General features: G+C 34.2%; 1 protein-coding gene across 1 annotated transcript in view; it reads right to left on the bottom strand.

Annotated features, from left to right (window-relative positions):
* Positions 1 to 15384, bottom strand: part of LOC122800655 (PC3-like endoprotease variant B) — a 3659607-nt gene that overhangs the window by 1954341 nt on the left and 1689882 nt on the right. The window contains exon 7 of the mRNA XM_044069972.1: positions 959 to 1077. Coding sequence (XP_043925907.1) covers positions 959 to 1077 — 119 coding nt within the window. The remainder of the gene's footprint in view (positions 1 to 958; positions 1078 to 15384) is intronic.

Genomic DNA, 15384 nt, shown 5'->3' with positions numbered 1-15384 from the left:
TACAAGCTTTCAAATTAATAGAAAAACTTGTAAAACACTTTGCACTCCTACATTTTTTTCTTTTTCTGCCACTGGTAGTACATGGAGCAGATAAGCTTCCATACACTACAAAGACTTACAATTAGGTCTTAATTATCATAAGCCCTATTATTTGTTCTCAACATAAATGCCAAGATTCACTTCTTAGGCTTCAATCTTAAGAGATGAATTTCTTGACGTCTTTGTCAAATATACATGCTAAGTTGGTTATGGTGGGAGAGGCGATATATATTATAAACAGAATTATAGTCTTTCAAAATGTTATTCTATCTGCATTAAATCAGAAAAGCTGATCAAATGCTAAAGGTACAGCTCTAATGTAACAATGATATATTAATTTGTGCAGTTATATGATCAGTAGTATTGTATTACACCTAAAGAAAACATTTTACTATATTTTGAATATCAGCTGGGGTAAATGAAATCCACTCATGTTATCAATCAATAACAAACATGAGTGGACTGTCTGCCGTCAAAGTTATTGAAATATTTAAACGTTTCGCTTTATTTCCATATATCAAAAGCTTTTATGTTTGTTATTCCAGTACAAGTGAAACTGTTTTTCTCCTTTGTCACCCAAGAAAAAGGGATATCGGGTTACTAGGTCTAAATATAAATTATTTCTAACAAGTAACAATTTATTTTACAAAATATTAGTTGGAACTGTCCAGACTGCCAGAAACCAATTCTTAAATTTGCTCTTTTCATGATGCATCGCTATTTAATTTACAATGAATAATGAACAAGCAGTGGCCAGCAGAAGGAAAACGGAGTCACACCTCAAGCCTACTGAAGCATTTACACCATCCAAGATAGTGATACAAACATTAGGTTAAGGCTAGAGCTAATACACACACCTTACAACTAAAGAGGCTTACCTGCTTATAAATAAATAAACATATATTTTTTTAGTTCTTACCAGTTCCCACTGCATTGGCCAGTAGGGGTCATTAAATACCACTGGATCTTTCAATCCTTCATCAGAATTCATGATGCTATAAACAGCAATAGGGATCTCACGTTCTGCTTGTATAAATTCTGTTGGAAAAAAATAAGTAAGTTACATAACAATTCTCCCACAGTATCTTATCTTGTATATGCACACAGGAAAAGAAACTACCTCGCATTTCACATTTACACAGCATGGTGGAGTATGCATTATTACATTTTCTGTAGAGGAATACAACTTCACATGTTTTGGTTTAGACCACCAGCTTCATTTGCAAGTTTGCATGCTGTTGCACCAGTTTTCCAGTAAATGCCATTTAATTGTGACTGCTCCTTTATCAAATACAAGGATGACACTTTTCAGTTTTCATAACCCCCCCCCATGTTTCTTCTTTGATCTGGCTACTTTTTAATTACAAAATGTAAGAAATCACAATATCATTAATTGTTAGATTTTTATCTCCTTCATTAATGTGTTTTGAACCACTTACTCATAAAACAGCTTCAACGTACCTTCTTCCTCCCAGGCCAGACCCAGAAAACAATAGCCACAGATAAACAACATCTATTGTCACAAAATATTCCTGTGACCAATAACCTCACCATCCCATATATTCATGACATTGCAGACAGGAAGGAAGGATTTCTTGAGTTAGTACTGAAACATTGAAGAACCTGGCCTTATCTAGGCATTGTATGTCTGCTTTTCAACTATAAGAGTGGTGATATATTTAATATTTCTGTATGATGCACACAACTTAACTGGCACGCAGAAATAAAGTTTTGATTATGAGCCATAATTAATTTGTTTCTCAGCTACCTGCTGGAGCTGCTGAAGACAGTTTCTGGAGATTTTGTGAAAAGCAGAACCCTGAAAGTTAGCCAAGTCAACCATGCTGAAAGATTTGAGAGGTGCTGCTGGAGAACATGGCACACCTAAGTCACCCCTCATTGCATGCAGTGGCCTTTCAATAGTCCATCACAATACAGGAGGAAACAACCACAACTACAAAACAGACCAGCCTCTGTAAAGAGTAGAGAAAGCTCTCTAGCTTTTACTCCTCCTGTGGATACAGCACTGGTCAGTTTTAGGGGCCAATGGTGATCCTAGCCCAGGGGTCAAACTATGTTTCCATAATTAGGACCACTCTGGTGTAGAAGATCTGCCTAATTTGTATAACTTACTACAGCAAAATAAATAAATAAAAAATAAAAAAATAGAAAAAATTCTAGCAGTTTAGTGCCTAAGATTAAGGCTATGATATTCTAATGAGTGTCATCCTGTAGACCTGGGTTTAATTCTATCTGTTGTGTCACTCTGAGCAAGTTAGTTAACCAGACAATGCTTCCAGACCACTGTTGAAAATGGGCCTCAATCCAGCTGTCTAGCAATCTAGTTAGCAAAATTTTTAAGCAAAATAATTAAATAAAGGATTTCTGCATGATCAGGGGCTGATTACACAAAAATAGATTTATTTTAGAATATAAATGAAGAATTGTGAAAGTCAGCACAACATTTTAGTTAATCTTTTCATTTGTTTCACTGTGTCCCTTGTAAAGCTATTGTTTTAATTAAGTGCTGGGAAACAAACACAAATGGAGTAAATAATGTAGTAATACAACAGTATCATACCAATCGATTTCTGAAGATCAGCAATTGTTTCGCATTCATCTCCAGCATTTATTCTGGAAATGTGCAAGCACTTTCAATAAGATATGTGACAGAGTGAAGGGATAACCCCCATTTACTGCTCTGGTCATGGTCAGGTAATTTCAAATTTAGAACTAGTAAATTCAGAAACATTAGAAGAGTGGTATAGTGTTACCTCATAAAATTTGGCTCTCCAGTTTGGGTCTTGGTTGAGTTGCCATCTGTACAGGATCTTCATGCCCTGTGTTTATATGGCTTTCCGATAGGTAATCCAATTTTCTTCTATATCCCAAAGGCATGCTGTAGGTGAACTGATAATCCTCCAAATTGCCTTAAGTGTCCATGCTGTGTGAATGTGTTTATGTATGTGTGCATCCCGTGATAGGTAAGCACCTAACACAGGGTAAGTTTCTGGGTTCTACGAGAAGATGCATTTCCCTGGTAACCCTGAAATATATTAAGTGAGCAATCAAGGAATGAAACATTTCAGTTATTTTCAACAGCTCACATTTTAGGCAATGCTTAGTTGAGATAAATCATTAAAAAGCAGGAACATTTTGTAAGTTTCAGGCAATATGTTATTATGGAACATAAAGTATAACCTGCAAAGTAGACCATGATATCGATGGTGGATAAATGATATATTAGATAAAACCAATATCCAATACATGGATATAGTCTTTAAATTATAATGTACTGTCCATGAGTATTAATAAAGCAGGAAATTATTTTTCACCAGCTGTGAATGCTCACATTAAACATTAATAGGGCCTTAAACCAAGAATAATTTTAGTCACATTTTTTTTTTTAATTCAGGATATTTAAAGTTAAGTTGCTGAAAATTTAAATCCTTTGATGTTGAAGTTGGAAAGAAAAGCTTTCTGTATGTTTGCAGAGTGAAGCAGAAAGTGACAGGAAAAAAATATTTTTGCATCATGGACTATGCAACTTTTTAGAGAGACAGATATTTGAAGTGATAGAAAAATCACCAAGGCTAACATTATGTTGTATATCAGATGACTGTGGAAATAGAGCTGGTAGTCCTGTCCACAAAAAACGTGTCAGACGTCCATTTAAAATAAATTTAATATCTTCTAGTTAAAAAAGAAAAAGATCGTTGAAGATTATTTCGAAAGCACTTATCATCTGTGAACATCAAGGGACTTTATTCCTTTTTCTTTTTTAACTAGAAGATATTAAATTTATTTTAAATGGACGTATGACACTTTTTTTATGCATTTCTTAGACTTATGTTCAAAAGTAACTGTATAGTTACCTTTTCCCAGTGTACACACTTCAGAATTGTATGATTTAGTTTTCTCAGAAAGTCAGTGCAGCACTCTTTCAGGGTGCACCCCAGTGTATACACAAAACATTCTTTTTACTTTCTTATAAATCCAGCAGTAATTTCTTGTACCATTACATTTAAGCATATACATTATAAATGCTGTTTTTTATCAATATGTTCCCTTCAGCAGCTTAGTACATTCACTACACATATATTAAGTAAGCAACCTTCCAGCAATTTATATGTTGCTATTTTAGAAAGCAACGTTTCTGCAATGGACTGTACATTTCTTTCAGCACTTCTGTGTTACTTTCTTAAAGCAGTTAATAGTTATAACCTTGCTACTGTTTTTTATTACTATTCATTTTAAACCTGTTTTTTTTTTTTTTTGTTTACTCAAAGTCAAGTTTCTACATCTCTCTCTCTCTCTCTTCTATATATATATATATATATATATATATATATATATATATATATCTGTCTTTGGGTCTATCAAAAAAAGAAGCCTCTCACTGTGTCAAACAGTCACTTACAAATTTATTCAACGATACTTCTTTTGGAAGGGTTGTTCTTCCTTCCCATTTCAACACACACTTCGTTGGAATACACAACTGTGAACTTCATTCTACTCAGACTCATAGTAATTCAGAAGCATTTTCTTTCCTTTTCCTTAAAATTAGTCATAGCAGCAATCTCATACTCAAATCTCTTTCTATAGGAATAATTGTAGGCAGTGATATAGTGACCAAAAATAATACAATGTGTTGTGATTATACTAAACTTTGCTCAAGTGAAAAAAAAAAACAGATGCAGTATCTTTTTAAGGAATCATAGTTCAAACTCTACTTCTATAGTGTACCCTGTCTTAAACATACTATAGAACACCATCTTTAAATGTTGAAACAAAAATATTTACTAAACTTAAGAAAATGGTAAACAAGTTAACATCAAATGTTTTTCTCATGTAACACAAATAAACTCAGTGTAGCTAGTTACCATGAAAGCAAACTGCTTTGTAATATGACCCTTTCTCATAATGATGGTGTACACTAATATTCTGGTATATGTGTATTTGTATTTGCTCTTTTTTCTGTTTGGAGAAACTTCCTGCATGACTGGGTATAAATAGTGAACTTTGCACTTGCCATTTTCTGGTTCTGACATTATACAATACCTCTGCCTTTCCAGGTGTTCATTTTTGCATTGTATTTTGCATTGTATTAAGAGTGATGCCTACTATTTCCCAAACACTGTTCAAACCTTGTTTTGGGATCACCTAATATAGTTGTGGCAGTTCCTCTACAAAGTTAGAGTAAAAAGCTTAATGGCTTCTCGACCTTTTTATTAAAAGGTAAAAAAAAACTGTGCTGAAAATTCAGCTAAAGATATTTGAAACATGCAGTTGTTAATCACTGTTATTTTCTTAAACGCATGCTGCCAGGCATGGTGAATGTAACCATTTAACCCACAGTCTTTTCCCATAAAATGTATAGCTTCTGAGCATAACTGATTTGTTCAGCAGATGCACTTGAATATTTTAGCATTTTTGTCTTACAGCATTACAAAGCTGTAAGCAGGTTTACTATTCTCCAAAAATTATCAAACTCAAAATTGTTGAAACTATGTTACTAAGTCAGACCTTCAGCAGAAATGCTCAGATTCTTCACAAATGCAGTGCTATGACAAAGTCATCCAGAGTGAAGTCTGGAGACTTTAAACCTGGTTTGCCACAGGAAACAGCTTTCTCTTCTCCTCTTTTCAGTTGGTTTTAATTTCTCTGAGTCTTTTTGGTTTCAAATACCATGACAGCATTGGAGCCAATCCTAAGTCAAAGTACAATTTAAGTGTATGAAATAAGTATTGCTTTAATCTTTGATGTTAGCCAAAAGTGCTCTTTGAATCTGCAATGTGCCAGGAATTGGGTCTATATTAGATCATCAAAGTGTTAATACTTCGAATGGTCTAATATCGACCTGAAAACAGCGAACGCTGAAAATAACAAAGCTGCAGATTACCGAATTTTTTCCTAGGGAAAGAATTCGGGTGTCTATTTCTGTGGCATCGCTATTTTCAGCACTGTGTTGGAAAGTTACGGGTTGGGTTCAGGTAAGTTTGCAAATGTGTGGATGTCAGGGTTAGGGCAGGGTATGTGAGTTAGGGTTAGGGCACGGGTGAGGTGAGTGTGCGATAGTGACAGACTTTAGGGTAAGGGCGGGGCATGAGAGTTAGGGTTAGGGCGCGGGTGAGGTGAGTGTGTGATAGTGATATACTTTAGGGTTAGGTCAGGGTATGTGAGTTAGGGTTAGGGTGCGGGTGAGGTGAGTGTGCAATAGTGATGGACCTTAGGGTTAGGTTTTGGGTTAAGGATAGTGGATAGATAGTACTGTATGTGCAGTTTAGTGTAGGGTTAGATGTAGGATTTTAAGTGTATGTGTGTGGATTGCTGTTTTTTTTGGTGTGTTTGTGTTGTGCGTGTGTGTTTCTTGGAACAGTGATTTTTTTCCCAGGGAAAAAATTCACTGTTCTGAGCTTTCAATGTTTTTAGATTTTGTGGTTAGAAGTTCGAGGTTGTTGTATTCAATGATGTGCTGTTTTGTTGAACTGATATAGACTCCCAGGAATTGACTCCTTGTGCGATTCATATGGAGTTACATATATCAGTAGCATATCTAAATACAAGCGTAAAATTTTTTAAAAAAAAAAACAAGTAATCTGCGTGTACCCCTGAAGTCTCAAACAACCCACTAAACAAATATAGTGGGTCCAAAAACAAAACAGTATAAGAAACTTCTCTGTGTGGAAGATTTCCAAACCATATATATATCTAGTTAATCACTGTATATTAGTCAGATCAGATAATGGTAGTAGAAGTAGCAAACTTAAACTCGTCCTAAGTCAAAAAAATAATAAAAAATATATAATTTGAAATATTGTACAGAATTACTAGTATTCAAAAGGAATCCAAGCAGGGTAGGCAGTCTGTTTCCAGTCAAAAATCCAGGATTTTCAACTGGAAACATACTCCCTACCCTGCTTGGATTCCTTTTAAATACTTAGCAGTTCTGTACAATATTTCAAATTATATATTTTTTATTATTTTTTTTTTTACTTAGGACAAGTTTAAGTTCACTACTTCTACTACCATTATCTGATCTGATTAATAAACAGTGATTAACTATATATATATATATATATATATATATATATATATATATATATGTGTGTGTGTATTGAAAATCTTCCACACAGAGAAGTTTCTTACACTGTTTTGTTTTTTATTTCTTTTTAAGAAACCCATTGCTCCTACTGCTATTATAAATGTTTGGGTATCCTCCTTCCACATTGCCCTCGTTTCTGCCTGCAAATCCTGGAATTTTATGACTTTGCCTCTCTCTGTATGTAAGACACTGTAATCACTATGTGTAGCAATTTTAATGATTAATGCTACTTTTGTCTTCTTTTCATGGACTACTATATCTGGTTTTCTTGCATTTGTTTATTAAACTGTTGTTAATGGGTGATCCTATGTGATATGAACTTCAGTATTTTCCATAATGCTTTGGTGTTCATATTTCCACTGCTTCTCAGCTACTTCAATAATGTAATGTTTGCATACTTCCCAATGCAACAGTCTTTCCACATGATTATACCTTTAAGTATACAGGCCCTCTGCCATTACTGTATCACACCCAGCAACAAGATGTACAACTGTTTCCAGTTCTGTTTTCCAAAACCTTCATTTGTCTGTTTCTCCGACATGTTCATTGGGCTTTGTAGACCAGCATGTACATAGTCCACTATCCTAGGCCACCAATATTAATTAACCTTTTGTCTTTTATTTATTTATTTATTTTACATTTGTTTACTGGGGAAGTCTAAATGGGTTGATGGCCCATTTTCAGTGGAGGTCTGGGGAGACAAGCTCCACAAAATTATGAAATAAAAAAGAAAAAAAAATAACAATTGTTACAGTGATAAATAAAGAAAGAAAAAAGTAGCATTTGTTATAGTGGTAAACATTTAGCAGCATATTTTTAAAGTTAGTTACATACAAGAATAGCACTGATACAAAGATAGTACATTGCTTGTTCCATGGTAAAGGAGTTTTAATATGTCATTAACAGAGGCAGGTGTTACAGAGGAGGAAAAGAAAAATGTTGTACATACAGATGGCAGCTAGTACAAGCAGAGATATAAAAAAGGGAAATATGGAGGTATTATAGTAGCAGCTGAACCATTTAAAGAGTTAGAAGGGGAGAGAAAGGGAGTGAGTTTAGCCTGGATTACCGCAGGAACACAGCCCGGTGTTGTTTAGGTATTGTTTAAGCAGTATTTACAGTTTAGATGAGTTGGTTGTGTTGAGTATATTCTGAGGCATGGTATTCCAAGATTTAGTTATTTTGTTGGAGTATAGGGAGTCACCATGGCTATTATTGGCTTTAGTTACTTTCAGTAGGAGTTTCTGGGAGGATCTTATTGGTCTACAGTTGATGTGGGATTGTACTAGGTTGCTAAGAGCTGGGCAATTGTCTGGGCAGTGAAAGGTAAAGTGTGCTAGGGCTAGCTGGTTAACTGAGAGTACATTGGGAAGTTCCAACCATTTAAGCTGGTGTAGTGCTAAGCAGTGATGTGACCCGGATGGCAGGTTAGCAGCAAATCTTGCTATTTTGTTATAGCAGGGCTCCAATTTATTGAATCAGATTTTTTTTTGGTTTTAAAATACTGGTGAGGCATATAACAGGCTAGAGAGTAAGTGTGTTCTAGTGATGGAGTGTCCAGTGATGTCAGTCAGGAAGGGCTTAATTCTATATAGTGAGCCTAACTTAAGTGGACATTTTGGATTTCAGCTGCAAGGTGTTTGTCAAATTTAAGGTCATTGTCTATTGTGACCCCAAGGAGCTTAGTGTGATTTACTGGTTCAATTAAAGTATTATTTGAAGAATAGATAGTAAGGGGGGACTCTAATCTGTTTCTGGCTAGAAGAGCATAAGCTTTGTTTTGTTAGCATTGAAAATTATTTGAGTCTGATAGGGATTGCTCAATATCTAAGAAGAATTGTTGTTTTTTTTGCAGGAGTTCAGGAAGGAGGCAGCTGAGCATATGATGGAGGAGTCATCAGCATATTAGATTATGATTGCATGCTGAGTGGCTAAACAAAGTTTGTTTGCAAAAATGAAGAAAAGTAGTGAACCAAGGATTGACCCATGAGGTACAGCCACAGATGCAGGTAATAGAGTTGAAAATTTCTTTTGTCACTTAACTGCCTGTTGACGGTCGGTTAGATAGCTAGTAAACCAGGAAAGGGCAGATTGAGAAAAGTTTAAGGAAGCTAGCTCATTGATAGGTTTTTGGTGTGAAACTGTATCAAAGGACTTTAACATGTCGAGAAAGATGGACTTGGCAAGTAGGTCATTGTTTCTATGCCAATTGACTGAGTTAGAATAACTAACAAGAGCTGTTGTTGTTCTATGCTTTGGTCAAAAACCATGATGGGATGTGGACAAGAGGTTGTTTTTTAGGAGATAGTCAGGTAGTTGTGAATGTGCGCACTTTTCCATTATTTTTGCTATGGTTGAGAGAATAGCAATTGGCCTGTAATTAGCGAACTCAGTGGAGGTGCCACCTTTGTGCAGGGGATTATGTAAGATACTTTCCATTGTTTAGGGATGTATTTTTCTTTCATAGACTGGTTAATTAGGACTGATATGGGGTAAGACATGATGTCTGCAGCTAGTATAAGAAATTAATTTGGGAGTTGGTCAGCAGTGAAGGAACAATGTTTAAGTTTGAATAGGTGTTTTTTATTGCAGACGTTGGTATCTGATTTATAGTGAAGTAATTGAGGTTAGTTTCCAGATCTGTGGGGATAAATAAAGGGGATTTGGGGTCCTTCTTAATAATGGACAGAATAGAGTTAATAAAGTGTGTGTTGAATGGTGAGGCTATACTATCAGTGAAGTTGGTTGTCGATGGAGTTGCGCTAGTGGAATGGCCGGGTTTTACCAATTGGTTGATGGCTCCCCTGAATTTCTCAGGGTTATTTTGATGTTTTTTTCTTGAATTGCTGAATATATTATTTTTTTTATTATGTTTTATTTGTTTTTATTTTGGCTTGATTTTGTAGTTGTTGATAGGTGTGAAGGGTTGTTTGGTTTTTGGTCTCCTTGTATAGATGCCATGTCCTGTCTCTGTGTTTTACTATCATTTTTGTTTCCATAGTAAGCCATTTTATGGGTTTAGAGTTTACACATATCTTTCTAAGGGGTGCTATACTGTTTAGGATAGAGAGGAATTTTTCATTGAAATACTTAATGATTAGGTCAAGGTGGAGGTGTTTTAGTGGGGACAAGTCACATTGATGTAAGAGAGAATTTTGAGGGAGAAGTTCCTTTTGTTGTGGATATGTTTGTAAAGGGTTTCTTTGCCAGGCATGTGTGGTGTTTTAGTACATAGGTGGGCAGCTGATCACTTAGGCTGTCTGGAAGACAACCTGACTGGTAACAGAGGGAGTTTGTATTAGTTAGGGTCCAGTCTAGGATTGATTGTTTTTTGCTGTGCTTGTCACATCTAGTAGCTGCTTGTATTAGCTGACTGAAACCATGGAGGTTTATAAAGTTTGAGGGATTATAAGAGGAGACTGTAGTCCAGTCTATGTTGAAATCCCACATTATTATAGTTTCCTGACTGAAAGTCAATGCACACCAGCAAAGGAAGTCCTCGATAATAACTGATTTGTTGCCTGATGGGATATAAATGGCTATTATAATGGTATGTTTATTAGGGTTAATTTGAAGGCAGGAGATGAGTATTTCTAAATTAGCTAGGTCAGTATGATTATCAAGTCTTTCAAGTTTGAGATTGTCTTTGTATAATATTGCTATGCCACCACCACTTTTATGGGTCCCATCTTGTCGGTGGATATTATAACTGTGGTTTAGGCTTTCATTATCTTGAACATGGGGTTTTAGCTGAGTTTCTGTTAGGAAAGATATATCTGGGAAATAATGGAACAGGATTGTATGAAATTCATGAATTTTGTTCAGTAGGATTTTCAGGCTCATGTTTAATAGTGGTAGATCAGAGTTACTATGTTGGAGATTATTAGTGTTTGCAAATGGTGGTGTGGTTAGGGGGTAGGTGTGTGTGTTTAAATTTACCTCTCCTTAACCATTCCTAGATCAGATCCTGATCAAAATGAGGTTGTTAGAGGAGTTTTCTGTATTTGCAACTATATTTTTATCTTTTCCGCATTTCTTGCCTTCTCATCTGATCCTTCATCTCATCTTTCACCTTATATTCTTTCTTTTTTTTTTTTTTTTGGCACATTCAATTGCTGCCTGATTTTTATCTACTTTTGGTTTGATTTCCATTCCTGCTTGACACTGATATATGCCACTCCTAAGTTAAGCATGGCAGTCATCTTAGAAGTGTTCTCCTCAGGTTTTAAAACGTTCACTATGTTTGGATCTTGTGAGAACAACAAATATGTAAGTAGTCCTAAAATTGCAGATCTATACATGCAATAAATTTCGAGGAGGCACATATCTCCTTCAGAACAGGAAATATATAATCTTGGTATACACTTGATTTTTTATAAATACTTTGATGTGTATAGCATTTTTCTTGTTTTCCTGTCCAACTGATACAATACCTTTTTTAGCTGCACAGTAATATATCCTATGTACTGCTGTTATAAAACATGAATTTCTTGATTATTGTAATCATTTGTTTTATCAAACTTCCAAGATTTTGGGTCCTATTGACTTTCTGTAATATATTTCTTTCATTTCATTGATCATAATTTGTCTTTTAATCACTATTAAATCAAATAACTCTTCCCTTAGATCATTTCTTCTAAACTAAGGACACATTCTTTGTTCTCCATTTCTGTGAGCATTCTACAGAAAGTTGCATGACATCTTCAACATCTTCCTGGGACTTATTCTCTTCAGGTTCATCCTGTGTCATCCATTGCTCTTTCTCGTTCTCCATTATGACTTTATTTAACAATAAATGATCCTTTGTTCTATATGACTTTCTTTTGTGACCCTTTTGCTATAATGCCATGATTGAGCTTTCTTTTAAATGACTTTAAACTCTGTCAGCATCAGTTCCGATGTATTGTTTATACATTGTCAGAAGGCAAGTTAATGAATGAAATTATATATGATAATCACAATTGGAAAAATATAACTTCAAAGTTATACAAATTATTAGTAAATTACAAAGTTAAAATCCGACCGGATTATTATAACTTCATTACCAAAGGACATTCAATAAATCTCACCACAGAAAGTAAAACTAATTTATTATACTCCATTAAACTAACATCTAATACACAAATTTGGAGAATTTACATCTGGAAGTTCCTGCATAGATCATTCTACACACCCAATAGATTTGCCAAACTTGATACTACCAATAATATTACATGGAGATATCTGCAAATATGTAAAGCGGACTGGATACACATTTCATGACTGTCCTAAACTCAGAAAATTCTGGGAAGATATTAACAACTTCCTACAAGCTATATTTAAAGATTCATTTGTATTAACAAAATCTATGATTTTATTGAATATTAATGAAAATACAGAAATGACTAAAAAATATTTATATTTATTATGGACTATACTAGCAGTTGCTAGAAAATGCATCTCTAGGAAATGGAAATCCAACTCCAAACACATGTTTGAAGAATTCTTAAGACTTTGAATGAAACAGCATTGATACAAGTCAAAATTAAAAAGCTGAGGATTACTCCTAAGACATGGAGCAATAATCCATGGAAGAAGATAATATCTCTTATCGAGACATTAAGAATGAATTCAATTTCTTCTTGAAAAAAAAAAAAGAATACTTGTCTAAGTTTCTAAGTTTGATACATTTCTGAATCAAACTGATTTATCATTTAATCTATTCTCAGGCAAATGTAAATAGTGTATATAGTTTGTTATTATGTTACCTTATTAGCTAAATTGCAAACAAATCACTTGTTATTTTTTTTTTGAAAAATTCAATAAAAATTATTTGAGTAAAAAAAGAAGGTAAGTTATTGGTCTATAGTTTTTAGGATAGCTTGCCGGTTTGCTCTTAAGTAGGAGTGTTGTTTTTCCTGTTGGTAACCAGACTGGTGTCTTTTCAGAGTGCACATATAAATAGTTCTTATTCATGGCTAAATGTAAATAGTGTATATAGTTTGTTATTATGTTACCTTATTAGCTAAATTGCAAACAAATCACTTGTTATTTTTTTTTTGAAAAAATTCAATAAAAATTATTTGAGTAAAAAAAGAAGGTAAGTTATTGGTCTATAGTTTTTAGGATAGCTTGCCGGTTTGCTCTTAAGTAGGAGTGTTGTTTTTCCTGTTGGTAACCAGACTGGTGTCTTTTCAGAGTGCACATATAAATAGTTCTTATTCATGGCTAAATCTTCATGTAAAGATGTTAATACTTTTAGCCAGAAGTTAGGTACTGCATCTGGGCCTGGGGTTTTCCAGTTAGAAGCTTTTTTTAACTTTGCTTCAGTTTCTGTAGCCGTTATTTCATCCCACTTCATATCCTGTATATTTGAACTTATTTCCTTTACTTCTACTATCCATTCAGCATTTCAGAATCTTTTTTCTGTTCCACTGTATCGTCATAGATATTCCTCCAAAACATTTTTTGATGGTGTTTCAATTCCTTTTTTCTTAGTTTCCCAGTTCTCTATAAAACTTTTTTGCATCATCAATACTTTGCTTATTTTAAATCTGCTTTATATTTATCTGAATATCTTCTAAGCTTTTCTGACTGTGCTAACATTTTTAGTTTATTATTTGTGATAGTGTATGATAGATCCTGATCTCTTCTGATGCTGTGCTTTGCTTGTTGATTGTTCCCTCTTCTGTACTATCCTAACAGTGACACTTCTTGCCTTAATTGCTTTACAGTTTTCTTTATTTTTATACTTCCATGAATGCATTTGATTTCTCCTCTTCCTTTCCCTTAATGCCCTCTGTTTTTTATGGTAAGATTTTACCTGTGATTTATTTAGTTGCACAGTAACATATCTGATTTACTTTTGCTGTATCACATGTATTTCTATAAACAGTCCTAATTACTGTGTTCATTTGTTTTATCAAACTTCTAACTTTTGGGGGTTTATTGACTTTCTGTAGTCTATTTCTTTCATTGATCTTAATATGTTTGTCTATTAAATCAAGCAGCTCTTCTCTTATATCATTTTCTTCTAAGCTGAGTGCACATTTTTGTTCTCCATTTCCTGTGGGCATTCTACAGAAAGTTCTAGATCATTTTCCTGTGCCACATTCTCCTCACTTTCATTCTGTGTCATCCATTGCTTTTTCTCATGGTAACTTACTGTGTATCACTCTACAACAAGGACTGTGTCAGAGTTGCCACAGTTTCCTCTTCTTTCCTTTGCTATGCAACTCCAAATGAACTTTTGTATTGGTTTCTTATGGAAGGTTCCAAAGCATCTTCATATGGCAACTGATCAGATGTTTCCCAGTCCACTGGTTTCTCCTTAATTTGGGATCAATTGCTGTATCCTTCTCTGGTGTTATCAGAGATAGATTTTTCTATACTAAATCCTTCACTTTGCAGCTAATCCATAACCACATTTTGTATTTCTTTAACTTCCCCATTATTAATTCTCTTTTCTAATGTTCCTCTTTGTTTTCTTATTTTTTTGTATTCTAAAATTTTCCATATCCCAGTGCCTTTGCCTGTATTTCTCATCAAATATCTTTGGTGCTACTCTTTTTGTATTGATTAGTTTTGGTTACTCCTTTGCATAAATACTGCACCATATTAATTCTCTTTTTCTTTCCCATGTCCATATTTCTTCTTCCGGTATCTCCTGCTCCTCCTGTTTCTTCTTACTTGGGGGACTCAATGTTCTATCATGTTGTGATATGACCTGTGTTCAACTTTCTACACTAAATCCTTCACTTCAAACGTATTCCATAACTTCAGCGTCTATTTTGTTAACTTCTACTTTACTTCTTCTTTTCTACATTACTTCTTTGTGGACTTATTTTTTTTGTATTGTAAAAATTTCCATATCTTAATACCTTTGCCTGTATTTCAAGTCAAATATCTTTGGGGCTGCTTTTTTTGTATTGATTCATTTGGTTTTCTTCTTTCTGTTAATATTGTACCATATCAGATCACTCTTTCTTTCCCGTGTCCATATTCTTTTTTATACCTTTTAAAAATCTCTAGAGTTTATTCTTTATATTTTTACACTTCCTCAATTGTTTTTTTTTTTCGAAATGGTCCAAGGTTTTTTGATCTATATAATGTTTTTTTTATAAATCTGTTGTATTAATGAACACAAATTTGCATTTGAAGCTTTTGATAGTTTTTCTTGTGCAAGAATTTTTCTTTCCTCTAATTTCTCTCTTAGTCTTTTTGTATATCTGTCCGGAAATTCTGAGCTTCTTGCATAATAT

Source organism: Protopterus annectens, chromosome 1.part0 (assembly GCF_019279795.1).
Source record: "Protopterus annectens isolate FY-2018-M chromosome 1.part0, PAN1.0, whole genome shotgun sequence".
In the NCBI taxonomy this organism is placed as follows: domain Eukaryota; kingdom Metazoa; phylum Chordata; order Ceratodontiformes; family Protopteridae; genus Protopterus; species Protopterus annectens.
This window is presented reverse-complemented; position numbering and strand designations above follow the sequence as displayed.